At 47.7% G+C, this 14035-nt stretch overlaps 1 protein-coding gene across 1 annotated transcript in view; it reads left to right on the forward strand.

The window, feature by feature from the left end:
• Positions 1 to 14035, forward strand: part of LOC135829261 (uncharacterized) — a gene marked incomplete at its 5' end in the record, with an annotated part of 75903 nt that overhangs the window by 19306 nt on the left and 42562 nt on the right. Inside the window, 3 exon segments of the mRNA XM_065341664.1 lie at positions 1733 to 2071; positions 9809 to 9915; positions 10810 to 10998. Of these exon segments, the coding sequence (XP_065197736.1) occupies positions 1733 to 2071; positions 9809 to 9915; positions 10810 to 10998 (635 nt within the window).

Genomic DNA, 14035 nt, shown 5'->3' on the forward strand with positions numbered 1-14035 from the left:
GTGCAATTCTTTCGTATGAGCTGATTGTTTAGTAACTGTTGTTTAGTAACTGGTGGTGTTAGCGGGCAGCGGAGCCAGGTAGAGCGAGGAGATCCGGAGAGGCTGGACGCCGGTTGGTGACGACGACATTGTTTCAATGCACAAACAAGGGTTGCTGAGATCGTGTGGAGGTACTTCATATCAGGAACCTGATGATGGCGCAAGCTAAAAGTCCACTGTCGACGTTCCACTGTAGACGACGACATTGTTTCAGGCACCAACAGGCGTCATTGAAGTCTGAATTTGAAACGTAGGGATACGAGAATGCAAGCTTGAAAGTATAAACGAAAGGAAATTGTTTGGGACCACATGTTCCGCAAGTTGCACGCTCGAAAGTCCAAACAGCAATGACATGCAAGAGACATTGTACAGGATTTTGAAGGGCGCGTGCCCAAGTGACTCGCGCATGCGTGCAGGTTGGGCCAGCTCGCTGGGCTGGCTGCTAACTCTTGTTAGCATGCTAACGCTCATTTATAGCGTAACTTGTGGTTCCTTGGTCCTTTTTCTTTTGTATAAATTATCAACATTATCTACTTCGTTTGAGGCTGAGGAGGTTTTTAGATGGGACTGGCTGGAGACATGGGGAAAAGAAGCATCTATATCATCGGTGGATTCGCAGGAGCTTACCTCTGGGAGAGGAACATCATTGCTGGCATCTACAGAATCCCCACAGCTAGCGCCCCTCGAATGCTCGTACAAAGGGTGGTTGGTGAATAAATCCTTCGAGTCAACCAGTCGTCCGCAACTCCTACAAATTGCAGACACGTCTCATCCAGAAAGCCCTGATAACACTGTCAGGATACATTTGTCGACCCGAGCATCCTTCGAGCTATGCAGCAGCGATTCTCACTCATCGTGGAATGGATCCTTGCATGTAAACTGGCATTGAGAACCTCCAGACTTTCTCTTCTTCCTCGATATCTTGGCCATGATGACATAATGTTGAAAATTAAAACGGGTTTTTTCTCATCACTTCTCTCCCTCGAACGACATGGCAGATATCAAATTTCCTCCGGGCAAAACCTCCTGAAACCCTTTTTAGTAAAGGCTTAAACACTGTACAACCTCCGCAGTTTTGGAGTTACCTCCGCCAAGTTACCAAAAGAGGGACTGATATTTCAAGGCTAATCGAAATTGTGCCATATCTTTTTCAACGAGAGCAGAAGCCCTTCAGGCGCACTCATCTTTCATTTTTTCCGGCCGCGGGCTCACACGGGTGCACGGTGTGATTTCACCGTGCGTACTTGTCAGTCTGCATATCAACGCCTTAAGTTTTCGTGTAAAAACCTGAATGTTCCCTGAACACGGGATTCCCTCGACTGCCCATAGGTGTGACATTTTCTGTACCAGGAGTGGGTCCCTGTCCGGGAAAGCCCAGTGCAGTCACTTAGAATGGATGTATCACTGTGCTGTGTAGGAGAGCCACCCAAATGTGTATAGATCCATACAAAAAAGGATCCTAGTGGATCCAAAAGTCTGAGTTGTCATGGCTCTGGACTGGTTGTGACATAACACTTTCAAGTCCTAATTCTTTCTGAGCACTCCTGGTAGTCTACTGCTCGATTTAACCTCCGGCAAACAAGATTGATAGTGTTTGAGTCGAAAACTGGTCCAAACCAGGTTTGGCATACTTCAAAGTAGTTCTGTCTTTGTTCTTGAAATGAAGTCTGTCTTCCTACTGTTGTACCCTTAGGCAACTCTAGCAGCTCCAATATGGCCTTAGACGAGTTGCTAGATGATGATGGAGAGCTGTCAGAGGACTATGACGATGACGAGGATGAGGATGTTGATGTTGAGGATCTACCTCAGGGCTATGACAAGGATAAGTATGGATATGAGAGCGAGGTAAATGAGATGGAGTTTTCGAGGCGCGCTGACACAGCTGATGCTGCTGAACGCCACATTTCGCAGCAGGAATATGATCAGCTGAATGACCGTAGTATGGATTTCCAGTCGGTGCTGGCAGCCATAATGGGGTCACACAGGAAAGACCAGAATTTCCTGACAGCAATCAGCGCTTCCATTGCTAACAGTAAGTTCATAATAATCATTGCGAGTAGTATAAGAATGGATTACTGGAAAGGAGAAGGTAAACATTTTAGGAAATTAGAGGCCACATGCCACGTACTGCTCTTTTCTCTCCGAAACTCAACACTTGCAAGCCAGATATGAAAGAAAGAAAAAATCATCAGTCACACCACCGAGACTCGAACCAGGGACCTTGCTATTCGCGAGCAATGCTCTAACCAACTGAGCCACAGTATGACTCTTATCCACAGTGATGGTAAATCTATCCTTCTTCGATCAATCCACATCTGGCTTGCATCATGCTGGCAACTCACACCAATCAAGAGGGCCCTCGGCCATTCGCCTGATATCATGGGGAGCGCATCAAACTATGTCCACTGCGAGCAAATACAATTTGCAATTTCAAATTTGGACTGCTGTGAAGTCCAAATTTGAAATTGCGAGAAGGTAAACAGGTGATGAAAATAGGACACTGTGCAGCTGTGCCTGCTTCGCAAAGTGGTTGGAGAAATGACCTTCCAAACATGCGCTTACGGGTTCGATTTCCAGTTTGATTGAAGATCACTCCCATCCCCAGGAAACCCATCAGGGATTGAGTACCTAACATCTGTTGGGCAGCCAAAGGTGACCAGGGAGAGGGTGTGAGATCTGCCCTTCGATGTGTACAGCTCATTGTGGTCCGAATTGATAACAGGCTATTTTACCAACAGCTATAAACACAATTCTTGCATCTGATATCAACTTCAGACTCCTGGCGGTCCAGCAGGCAGCTAGGGTCCCTCATTGGCGACAGTGAGGACCTGGAGCGGAGGAAAGATCTCGCTTCGCGTGCATACGGCAGGATGTATAGCCTCTGGCTGAGGCGTGGGAAGGTCAGTGAGCAGAGGCGCATCCGCCTGTATAATGCCCTGGTTCTGCCCGTTCTTTTGTATAACTGCGGCGCATGGGGGCTCACGGCAGCACAAGCAGAATCGCTTAACGTTTTCCACCTGAAGCAGCTCCGACGGCTCATTGGCATAGTCTACCCAGCCAGGATATCAAATACTAAGCTGTATGAGAGGTGCAACACGGAACCACTATCTGACATCGTGGACCGGAGAAGATGGCAGCTAACCGGCCATATTCTCCGTATGGACAGTCAGGGAATTTTCTAGAACCGCCCCAACCGGTTTTCGACCGGTTGAAATTGTTGGCGACCGGTTGAAAAGTTACAAATCAGTTCCAACCGCCCGTACTTTTCTGTGGGTGAATGGAGCTGTGAATGGTCAAACGCTTTTTTCTGGACGGATACTTCCAGGGAAGCCGCGTGGGCTGGTACTAGGGTCACGAGTTTGTACGGTCGAACCGCGTCATCGAGCTGTAGCAACCATCCATCCATAGTCCATTTCCTCTGCTTATATCTTTGCTACACACCAGCACCAAGAAATCTGTTAAATTGCTGCCCCCCCCCCCCCCCCCCACTCTTCATTGGACCGTAACCGGTTGGAGATTCGTCCTAGAATATACCCTGGACAGGGATGCGCCGCCATGGATCGCGCTGACGAGCTATTTTGCAGGAGATGCCAAGGCTGGGCGTGGACGTCCAAGGACATCCATTGCGACGCGCATCACAAGCGACTTACAGAGGAGGAACATCGACTTGAAGCGCAGCAGTCAGCTGGGGAATGTGAGGGCCATCGCTCTGGACAAGCCTACATGGAGAAATCTGGCCGACAATCCATGATCTGGCGTCACAGGTCATCAGTGCGCCGTGTTAATTATTATCTTGATAATGGAATTTGATCATAGGTGATAGGACAGAAGCGAAACGTATAATTATACCCACATAATTATAATATTACGCGTGCTGTGGTATTATTATTATTATAAACACAAAGTCCTGTTTGCCATCAACGATACATATATTTTTTATTATAATGAGGTATATACAATGTTGAGTCACCTCCACCATTACACTGCGCTCTTTAGCCGACTAGACCCTCCTGCACACAACCATCACCATTGCGAGGACACTTCCGTAGACGATATTGATAAACTCCTTCAGACAGCTGTTTCGCTAATGGTGATGGTTGTGTGCAGGAGGGTCTAGTCGGCTAAAGAGCGCAGTGTAAGGGTGGAGGTGACTCAACATTTTCTTCAATGGCCGAAAGCTCTGTCGCACCCTGTAATAGGTATATACAAGTGTAATGTATTGGCCCATTCTGAAGGTGATTGGCGTCCATTTGGAGGGCTTCCAACGGCCTGCTACATGTATGTTGACCGTAGTCATGCCACAGGCAACTCACAGGTTTCCAGTCAGCCTGGACATACCAAAAACAGGCGGAACAAAATTGCTCCACAGAAACGGCGACAACAAGATACAAGATTCTGGATTCTGGAAGTGGCCAGCAAGAGTACAGTTCCAGGCAGTGCTTATAGCTGAGCGCCGATAGACGGATTTTGATGTGTGTAATGCATGTACTGAAAAGGGCGCCAATCGTGTTTTGCTTGCACGCATTGATGTTTTCTCTTGGTATTCTGTGTGTCAGACAGTGGTACTGCCATAACTAGAGTGTACCGCTGTCTGTTATCTGAATTCTTTATTCTCACTATGGCACCATCACCAATAAGAGATAAGTTTATGAGAAGGTGAGATGCTGTGCGTGGGGCTGGGGGTTATGAAGTGAGAAAGTACTTTACTTCACTTTGAATTTTACAAGTCTGGGAGAGGGTGAGCGCTGCAGGAGCAGATTGAGCTAATCAGCAGTGAGTAAATTCATAATTATTTTCTGGTTTGAAAGCAGGTCAGGAGGGATTGTCACAAATGCTAGCAGGGAGGGCATTGCAGTATTCTGGGGACTTGTAGAGTGGGGAGTCTTTACAGCGGTCGGTTCTGGTGGATGGGAGTTGCCAAGTGCGTGTGTGTCGAAGGCTATACTGGGGCGGGTATTTTTAAGCATGCGTATGTGTTGTGGGGGATATTGGTATTTTATGGAGTGTGCAAGAAGGGTGAGCTTCACTTTGCGGCGAGATAACATTGTCAGCCATTTGAGCCGATGGAGCAGTGCTTAAAATGATTGAGAGGAGTGAAGAGGAAGGGGCGGAGGCAAATTCTGGCCGCCTTGCGCTGGATTCGCTCAAGGCGGTCAAGGGCTGTGATCTAGAACGGGATGACAGCAATGCATGCATATTCAATTATAGGCATCAAATGTGTTTTGTGAATGAGAGAGAGAGAGTGATTTAGTGTGTAGAGTTGATTTGAGCCTAAAGAGAATATTAAATGATTTTCGGCTTTCTTCAGCACAAAGTCAAGGTGGGCTGTCCATCTTTGGTCATGCTGAAAGACAATGGCGAGGTGGCAATGTTGCAGGACATTTCTGAGATGTGCATTGTTTAGCTCTATGCTTGCGGAGATGGTGAGGGGGGGGGGGGGGGGGATTTCTGTTGTAGAAGGTGAGGATTACCGTTTTAGCAGTGTTGATTAGAAGATGCCAGCGCTCGAATCATCCAACGGCGGCTGACACACTGCTCTTCAGTTGCAGTTCGCGGTGTGCGGCAGAGCTGCTGGAACAGACGAGGGCTGTGGTGTTGGCAAACTGGCTGCACCTGGTGCTGGCATTTATCGAAAGCGGCAGGCAGCTCGATGGTGTATACCAGAAACAGCAGTGGTCCCAGGACTGACCCCTGAGGCACTCCTGCCGAGATAGGGAGGAAGGCTGATGTAGTGGTCTTAAACTCGCACTCGCTGCCTGCGCCCAATCAAGTACGCCGAGTACCGTTGCAGTGCTGCTTCCTGGACAACATAGTGTTTGAGTTAAGCCATCAGTCCCTGATGCCATACCTAGTGAAAGGCTTTGCTCAGGTCAAAACGGCAAGCTGTGAAGTGCTTTCCCAAGTCACCTTGCATTCTGTATTGCGGCCCAAGTAGCCTTGCCAAATTTATCCAATATAAAAATGAAAACAACATTTTACGAAAGGAATTCGGGTGGACACACCCATTCCCATAGCGCTGCACATCACATCCGAACCAGTTCCGTTATTTTTACAACGTTTCGGCACTTGGCCATCGTCAGGTAATAGCAATGAATACCGTGGAAGCCACACAAGAGCAGTATATACGCAGAGTGTAGCGCCAAAAAAGATGCGAATTATGTCACCTAGTGTGCAGGAGGGGGGGGGGGGGGGGACAGAGAGAGAGAAAAGGCCAACTAGCACATCACGGAGGAGAAGCAACAGAAGGTAGCGCGCATTGTGCTCTGTGAATGGCGTTACGCAGAGTGTAGCGCCAAAAACTAAAATGATGCGAGTTATGTCACCTCTATACAGAGGGGGGGGGGGGGGGGGGGAGAGAGAAGGTGCAACTGTGCACATCAGGGAGAAGAAGAGCGCGCCGTTGTGCTCTACGAAGTGAGGGCACATGCCAAATAATTATGGTGTTAATTCTAGCACAGGAGGGGAGCACGGAGCCCCATGTGTCAATGCACTATGAGGTTAAACTTCCATGCCAAACTGTTACCACCAGGGACGCGACGAGGCATCAGGAACAGAATGGATTTGAGTGACCCGCCTCATATTATAATTATTCAGTGATATTGAAGTAGCAGCAGGGGAAGGTGAGAAAAATTCACAACAAATCCCATCCGGTGCTTATGTTCACATGGGGCTTGGCATCACGAATCTCAATCGCCTCGCGCAGTTTGCGACGGGCTCGATCAGGCTCTCTTCCTATCACTTCAACTGCAGAGAATGCACTTTGCCCATAGTTAAGCTTACGTCCAGGGTGAGTGGTACGAAAATGTTGGCCCCATGGCTTGTCGAGTTCCTTTCGTCTTGCCTCACCATTGTGTTCTTCCAGGCGAGTTTCCAGAAAGCGGCCAGTCTCACCAACATATTGTTCCGGACATTCTTTGCACTTCAGCTGATATACAACTTTCTTCTGCATACATACATCCTGTCCCCCGGATATATACGAGATACACGGCCCCTTTGGGCGACCTCTCTTTTTCGGTTGTAGCGGATTTGCAGCCTTGACACATAGAGGAGGAACGAGGGCGGAGCGACACAATGTGCGCCTCAGGCTACCAGTGTGCTCATATACGACTCTAACCGGAATTTTATACTTTCTGATTGCTTTATTCACTGCTTGATGTACTTTATCTGACTTATATGGAAGCTTTAGAAATGCGCAGCATGGGTTGGCATGGCGACGACGCTTTGGCCTTATGGAGGCAGTGCGTGCCTCTTCAATGATTCTCTCTGGGTAATTGTTCAATCTTAATTGTTCATGAACCCTCGCTTCACTTTCTGCACGCATTCTGGTATTCGATGAGAGCCTCTGAGCTCTTAGGAATTGTGACGAAGCAACTGCCAATTTGATATGGTGGGGAACTGCCGAAGTATAATCAATGAGTAGACCACTAGCACATGCCTTCTGGTACAGCTTGTGTGCCAGCTTGCCTTCCTGGATGATAATTGTGATATCCATATAATTTATGGAGCCACTCACCTCGCTGAGCTCATATGTGAAGTTGATACTTGGGTGTGCAGAGTTGAAATGCTGCACAAACCGCATCAAGCTGTCTCTGCCGTGGGTCCATAGCAGCAGGATATCGTCGATGTAGCGTTTGTAGAGGAGCGGTACTAACGGAGAATCCTGCAGAAGCCTGGCCTCAACCATATGCATAAATAGAATCGCAAATGGGGGTGCAAGATTGTTACCCATTGCAACCCCGTCCACTTGGCGATAGATCTGATGGCCGAATCTGAAATAGTTGTGGCTGAGAACAAACAGCAACAGATTCCGTACCCCGCTCACACTCAGCCCAAACATGTCGATCCGCTGGAAATACTGCTGCAGCATATCCACCACTGCCTGAACGCTCTCCCGAATAGGTATGCTCGGATATAGCCCGACTACATCCATGGACATAACAATGGTGCCATCGGGGGCGTTCAATCCCGGACATGCGTCACAGATGTGGGTTATAGCTTCCGTCGTGTTAGCCAGGTGGGCCGGGACAAATTGAATGAGCTGCTGTAGGATGCGCTCCAATACAATAGATACTCCAGTCGTTGGGCTGTCGCACGCTGCTACCACGGGTCGCAATGGTAAGTTCTGCTTGTGGTTCTTTGGAAGACCGTACCACTCGGGGAACTTCGTACTGCTTGGTAGGATTGACTTTAGGAGTTTTGAATCCATGTTCTTGCACTCTGACAGTATTACTTCTCGTGTCTTGGTATCGTAGGACTCTATGGTCAAATCTACTTTCTCATACATGGTCATGTTCGATAATATGTCTTCTGCTTTCTGCAAATACAGCTCCTGTCTCATAGCAACGAGTTTTTTACTTTTATCCGATGGTTTGATGATGGTTTCTTGGTCTGTGCGAAGTCGCTTCAGCTCCACCCGATCCTCCTGCGTCAGATTGGGCTTGGAGGGTGTGTGTTTGTCATAAGCCCGTAACACCTCGTCGCGGAAGTTGGCCATGTTCCTTTCGTCTTTGTCGTCCATCTGTGGGGGCTGCTTAAAGCCACGCTTCATCAGCTTCCACAATTTCTTGTCCTGTCTGATCTCTGGCGGTGGGTCCTCCTCTTTGAGGTCCACACCCTGAGGCTGGGGCTGTTGCCACCGGAGGGTGAACGCCATCCTCTCTACCGATGTCTCAACATCTGTTCGTTCTTGCTTGGTGAGCCTCCCCGTCGACGGGACAAAGCTAGGTCCATGTTCCAGCAGACGCCTTGTCTGGTCGGACACACAGTCGTCCACCACCAACGCCCGCTCATGGACTGGCTCAGCATTGGCCGTATGCCCACTGGGTGACGCAACACCAACGGCGGCAACAGGAGTTGGGCCGCGGGGTGAGCTGTTGGTTCCCGCCACACATTGATCCGCCTCTCGAAGTCCAGAAATCTTCCGATTTAGTCTGGCGTTGGAACTTATTCGTTCTTCAGTAACCACTGCACGTTGAAGAGAACGCTCGCTCTTCTTCTCCGTGATGTGCACAGTTGCACCTTCTCCCCCCCCCCCCCTCTGTATAGAGGTGACATAACTCGCATCATTTTATTTTTTGGCGCTACACTCTGCGTAACGCCATTCACAGAGCACAATGCGCGCTACCTTCTGTTGCTTCTCCTCCGTGATGTGCTAGTTGCGCCTTTTCTCTCTCTCTCTGTCCCCCCCCCCCCTTCTGCACACTAGGTGACATAATTCGCATATTTTTTGGCGCTACACTCTGCGTATATACTGCTCTTGTGTGGCTTCCACGGTATTCATTGCTATTACCTGACGATGGCCAAGTGCCGAAACGTTGTAAAAATAACGGAACTGGTTCGGATGTGATGTGCAGCGCTATGGGAATGGGTGTGTCCACCCGAATTCTTTTCACAGATGAAGCTGCAGGAAGCCTCAGCCCTTCTTCAAACATTTTACGAGTTATGAATAATGGTTCACCAAAGTAACCAGATAATATAGAGTCAGATAGAGATAATAAGACGATCAACTCCTAAAATTATGTTCATCCCTGCACCAACAAGTACAATTGGCACACCTTACAAGTCATCACAATATATACGGTGGAATTTACGTCTTGTGGAACTACTTGTTGTAGTGCCCAACTTGTGCATCATTCCAGCATCGACCATTTCCATGTTTAATATCTGGTTTCATTGCCGGACCATTAGTCGTAACTCGTAACATTTTGTCCTTCCCTCTATCCAAGTTCCTTATAGTTTAAAATATTCACTTTGCTTGTCTATTTATCAGAAATGCTCAGCTCGAACACAGCCAGACTGGTGGCACTCACGCACAGACGGAAGAAGGAACTTGCAGCACCTCAAGACAGGCCGGTATTTTTGACATCGCCGGAGCGAGTGAGTTAAGAGTTGTTCTATTCATTTTACCTTGGCGTGGTTCCTCATAAGTTTACGGAAAGAGGCGGAAGTTGGTAAGAATATAGGTGTGTCCAGGTACCAAACAGATACTGGTAATATAGAGCACCCATGATCAGATTTTCTGGGTTTGTCCAAGGGACGATGGCACGAGTGGAAGCCAGCATAGGTCAAGTTTTCACGCAAAGTTCTAGATGTCAGGATGTGTTGGAAAAGAAAGGATCTTCTTAATGAAGTCATTTGGACGGTGTCACAAGGCAATAGCTAGTCCATGGCGGGACGCAGGCTTGGACGTGATCTACTCGTGCGATAACAAACTGGTTGGCTTGAGACGAGTACAATCAGGAGTCTTCTCAGTGGGTAAATTGTCGTGAGGCATTTTATACGAAATATTATCAGTCTATCCCGACGAGAGAGCTCTTCCGCTGCTCTCACCCTCCCCCCCCCCCCACACACACACAGAGCAACTGTTCCTCAAGTGGTAAGGGAAAAGAGTTCTGGAAGAAGCACTTGCGAGAAAGACAACATGAATGTTTGAAAAGCATATAACAGTCCGTGCTTGGCATTACGTGCGTGCAGCGGAGAACACGGAAGCAAACCGCATGCACACACCAACGACAAAAGGGGATTGGAATATGTAGAGGTCGTAGAAGTCAAAACAGAAACCAGGAGAACTCAGCACCATTTGCATTATTTCTTCTGAAAACGGGAATTTGAAAAATTTGTACACCCTTCAACACCCAAGGCCCTCAGCCTCTGTTGTGAGAATGAACTTGAGTCAATCACCCGAAAAACATCCTAGGTTGTATTTCTTGGACATCCTCAACCCTAGCAAATCCTATTTGTGTCGTATATCAATTGATTGGCTTCTTACAGATTGAGAGGCTGACAACAGAGCTGAAGAAAACCACATTAGAGCAGCAGCCTGTAGCAGAAAAGGAACAGATCAGCCCGGTAGAGAAGCCCATCAGCTCGGTAGAGATGCCCATCAGCCCCAGAAAGAGACACAGGCCCCCAACACAGATACCCTGGAGGACTAGCCGAACACCAAACGAACATTCCGAGGTGGGTACTTGTTTTATCTCTCTCCTGTGCACTCAATCTGCAGGTGCAAGTAAACCCGCATGTTTTTGGCTTTCCATGTATATATCTACTCGATCTCCGGACAGAATTGTTTCGTCATTTGTGGTCTCGTCAGCACAGTGCAGAGAAAACGAGACCCAACATAATAGCAATGAAGAATTAATTCGCTAAGTCCAGACTTACACAAGGCCCAAACGTAGCTGACCATAGTGCTCCAACTGACCAGTGAGTGAACTGGGCGTAGTGCAGATTTCCAGCTCTGAAAATATTTTGTGGCGCCATAGCGTTGGATATATGCCCTCTACAGTGGTCAATTGGAGCTTATTCTACTTTGCTCACAGAGGGCTTTCTATTATGCCCAAGATCGTGTAAGTTAGACAACTAAAACTAAAGTTATTCTCGAAATAAAGTACGAAGTATTGCTTATCCTTTGATGTAAATATATGGGAAGACTCTAAAGGGTGAAGAGTCAATGTCTGTTATGCCCAAACATAGCCGATCATGGCCGAATTTCCGACTCCACTGGAAGTGGGCTGCTTCTTTAACCTGGACCGAGTACTTCATTCTCCCACTATTTACGTTTTGATCCAGATATTCTCTGTTCCTGTTATTTTTGGCAAGGTCAAAAATTCAAATGAAATACACATCAAAACAAGGTACAGTACGAGGGGCCACTGCTTCTCGCAACAATACCACACAGCCAAGCCAACATTATCCACACTCTGACACAAGTGACTTTGTAATTTTTAGCCATGTAACAGTTGGCTGTCGACTTTCTGAGTCCCTCAAATGAATCCAAAAAAATCAGCCTATCCAATGGGAATATGCTAGTTTTCTTCAAAACTTGCCAGATTATGCTAGCACGATACTAGTTTGCAGAAAGTGCTAAAAATGCTGGGTATAATGCTAGTATTATCCGCTGGGGCCTACTGGCAACACCCAAGGCTCCCAGGCCGTTGGGTGCGTGTGTGAAGAATATAATTGATGCAGACATGGCCAGACAACAGCGAGTTTAAGGAATTTTAAAAGAATTTTATTATCCAAAATCGAATTTGGATAATGAAATCGCTGGCTACATGCGAGGGGCCCTGGGTCGAGTCCTAGTGGTGACAGTCAATTAAATATTATTGTTTCTTCCGATTTTTCCCATTTCCGCCTTTCCCTCATACCAGTAAATATTCGATGACTTGGGGCTTCCCGCGTGCAAGTTTTGTACGTGAAGTGTGTGGGTTACAGTGAGGGCAGCGTCACACCCACCTGTGTGGATTCACAGGAAGTGTGAGTTACGAAGTCTGAAGAGGATGTTGAATGGTCTCTGCTGGGATGAGAACTGCACCATACCTCAGTGGTTAGAGCATCCCTGGCTACAAGCTATGGTCCTTGATCCGAGTCCTGGTGGTGATAGTCAATTTTTTCTTCAGATTTTTCCCGTTTTCGTCTTTCCCTCAAACCAGTGGGTAATAATTATAGGTTAGTGCATGGTAGGGAGGGCCTTATGGCTTGTTAGTGCCCGAGACGTTAGCTGGTTCCCCGTAGCATTGTCCTGTGGAGCCGCACACGACCGGCTTGTATCCTCTGGCTTATCAATAATCGGTAAGGATGTACGTGTTACTGTAGGCGGCAGTGAAGTAATCACAGTATCGGTATTTGGATGCCCATTGCATTTACACGATGGAGCAGTGGCAAGTTTTTGGGGTGTTTGGAGATATTTGTGGCCGAATAACAAGAAAAATCGCGGAGCATGGTGATTTTTCAATCGAAACGGGAACCCACCATGCAAGAATGAGCCTGAAGAAGAGCATCCATTCTGCTGTGCGTATAGGCTCCGGTATGACCACGGTAGGGGGTTCGTACCAAGGTCAAACACAAAGATGTTATGTTTTCGATGTCAGAAAGGCGGACATGAGGCAAAGGACTGTCCAAATCGCCTGACCTACACACGGAGTACAAACAAATCCCGTCAGGCGAAATTACTGGTCAGTCGGCGACACGCATTTTTCACAAAAATTTGCGTTTCACCTACTGGGAGAGTATGCGTGTACTCGAGTCTCATCCCGAGCACGTTTTTTTCTTCTCTTTTTCAGCTCCAGTATAGCTGTATTTTTCATTGCAAAGCCGTCCTCGATTGTTGTGTTCGTTGTTCAAACGAAGTGGACATTCAATCATGAAGGCAGAGGACATAGGAGCCTGATTGGAGTTTCTCAAGGCATAGGACGGCCACACAGAGACACTTTGGGATTTTCTGAATATAAAATACCGTACGCACGATGCTGAGATCAATTTGTGCGATATCAAATTGTTTGTGATCTACCACATCGAGCAGAACGGGATCCAAACACAAGCTCACCGACGGTTAGGCTGCCGACATGACTGGACAAATGATCCCTGGCTTCACCAGACACCAGAAGTCGGACACCATGTTATTTGCCGCGACGTCCATCTCCAAAAAGAACTCCACAGTCTTTGTCGTGAAAAGGCTTGAAATACTCAATATTCAACCGAGATTCGCGGACTCGCGCTTTCTCGGATCGATTAATTTCCTGTTGGAACAGTTGCAGGGCAGCTTCCCGCCACTGTTTCAACAGGCGATGGCTCCAAAGCATGCCTGGAACAAGCCATATCGAGGTTGCAAGCCACCCTCTCAGCAAAAAATTCGAAGAAATTCGAAATTTCAATGGTGGAAGATATACTATGAAGAGAATTTCAAAAAATATGTTTCGCGGAGCGATCGCTCAACCTACGTCATTCAAACTTTGCAGGACGGTTCAGACGTACATGCTAGGCATGGAACCACAGGCGATGATGCCATAGCTGACACACAGAGTAACACACACAGCAGATTCGTGTGCACTGATACTAAATTAGTGGACGTCGTCAACTTCTTCCCGCTGATCTCGAATGTACTATGACGAGCTATTTCGCCTGACGATGGTGTCGGGGTCCAACAGCCAACCGCCAACTGGCCAGTGGTGTGGTGTCAGACAAACATGACCCATCTGCTGTAGGAGGGTCGGATGCG

The sequence above is a fragment of the Sycon ciliatum genome, chromosome 13 (genome assembly GCF_964019385.1).
Source record: "Sycon ciliatum chromosome 13, ocSycCili1.1, whole genome shotgun sequence".
In the NCBI taxonomy this organism is placed as follows: Eukaryota; Metazoa; Porifera; class Calcarea; order Leucosolenida; family Sycettidae; genus Sycon; species Sycon ciliatum.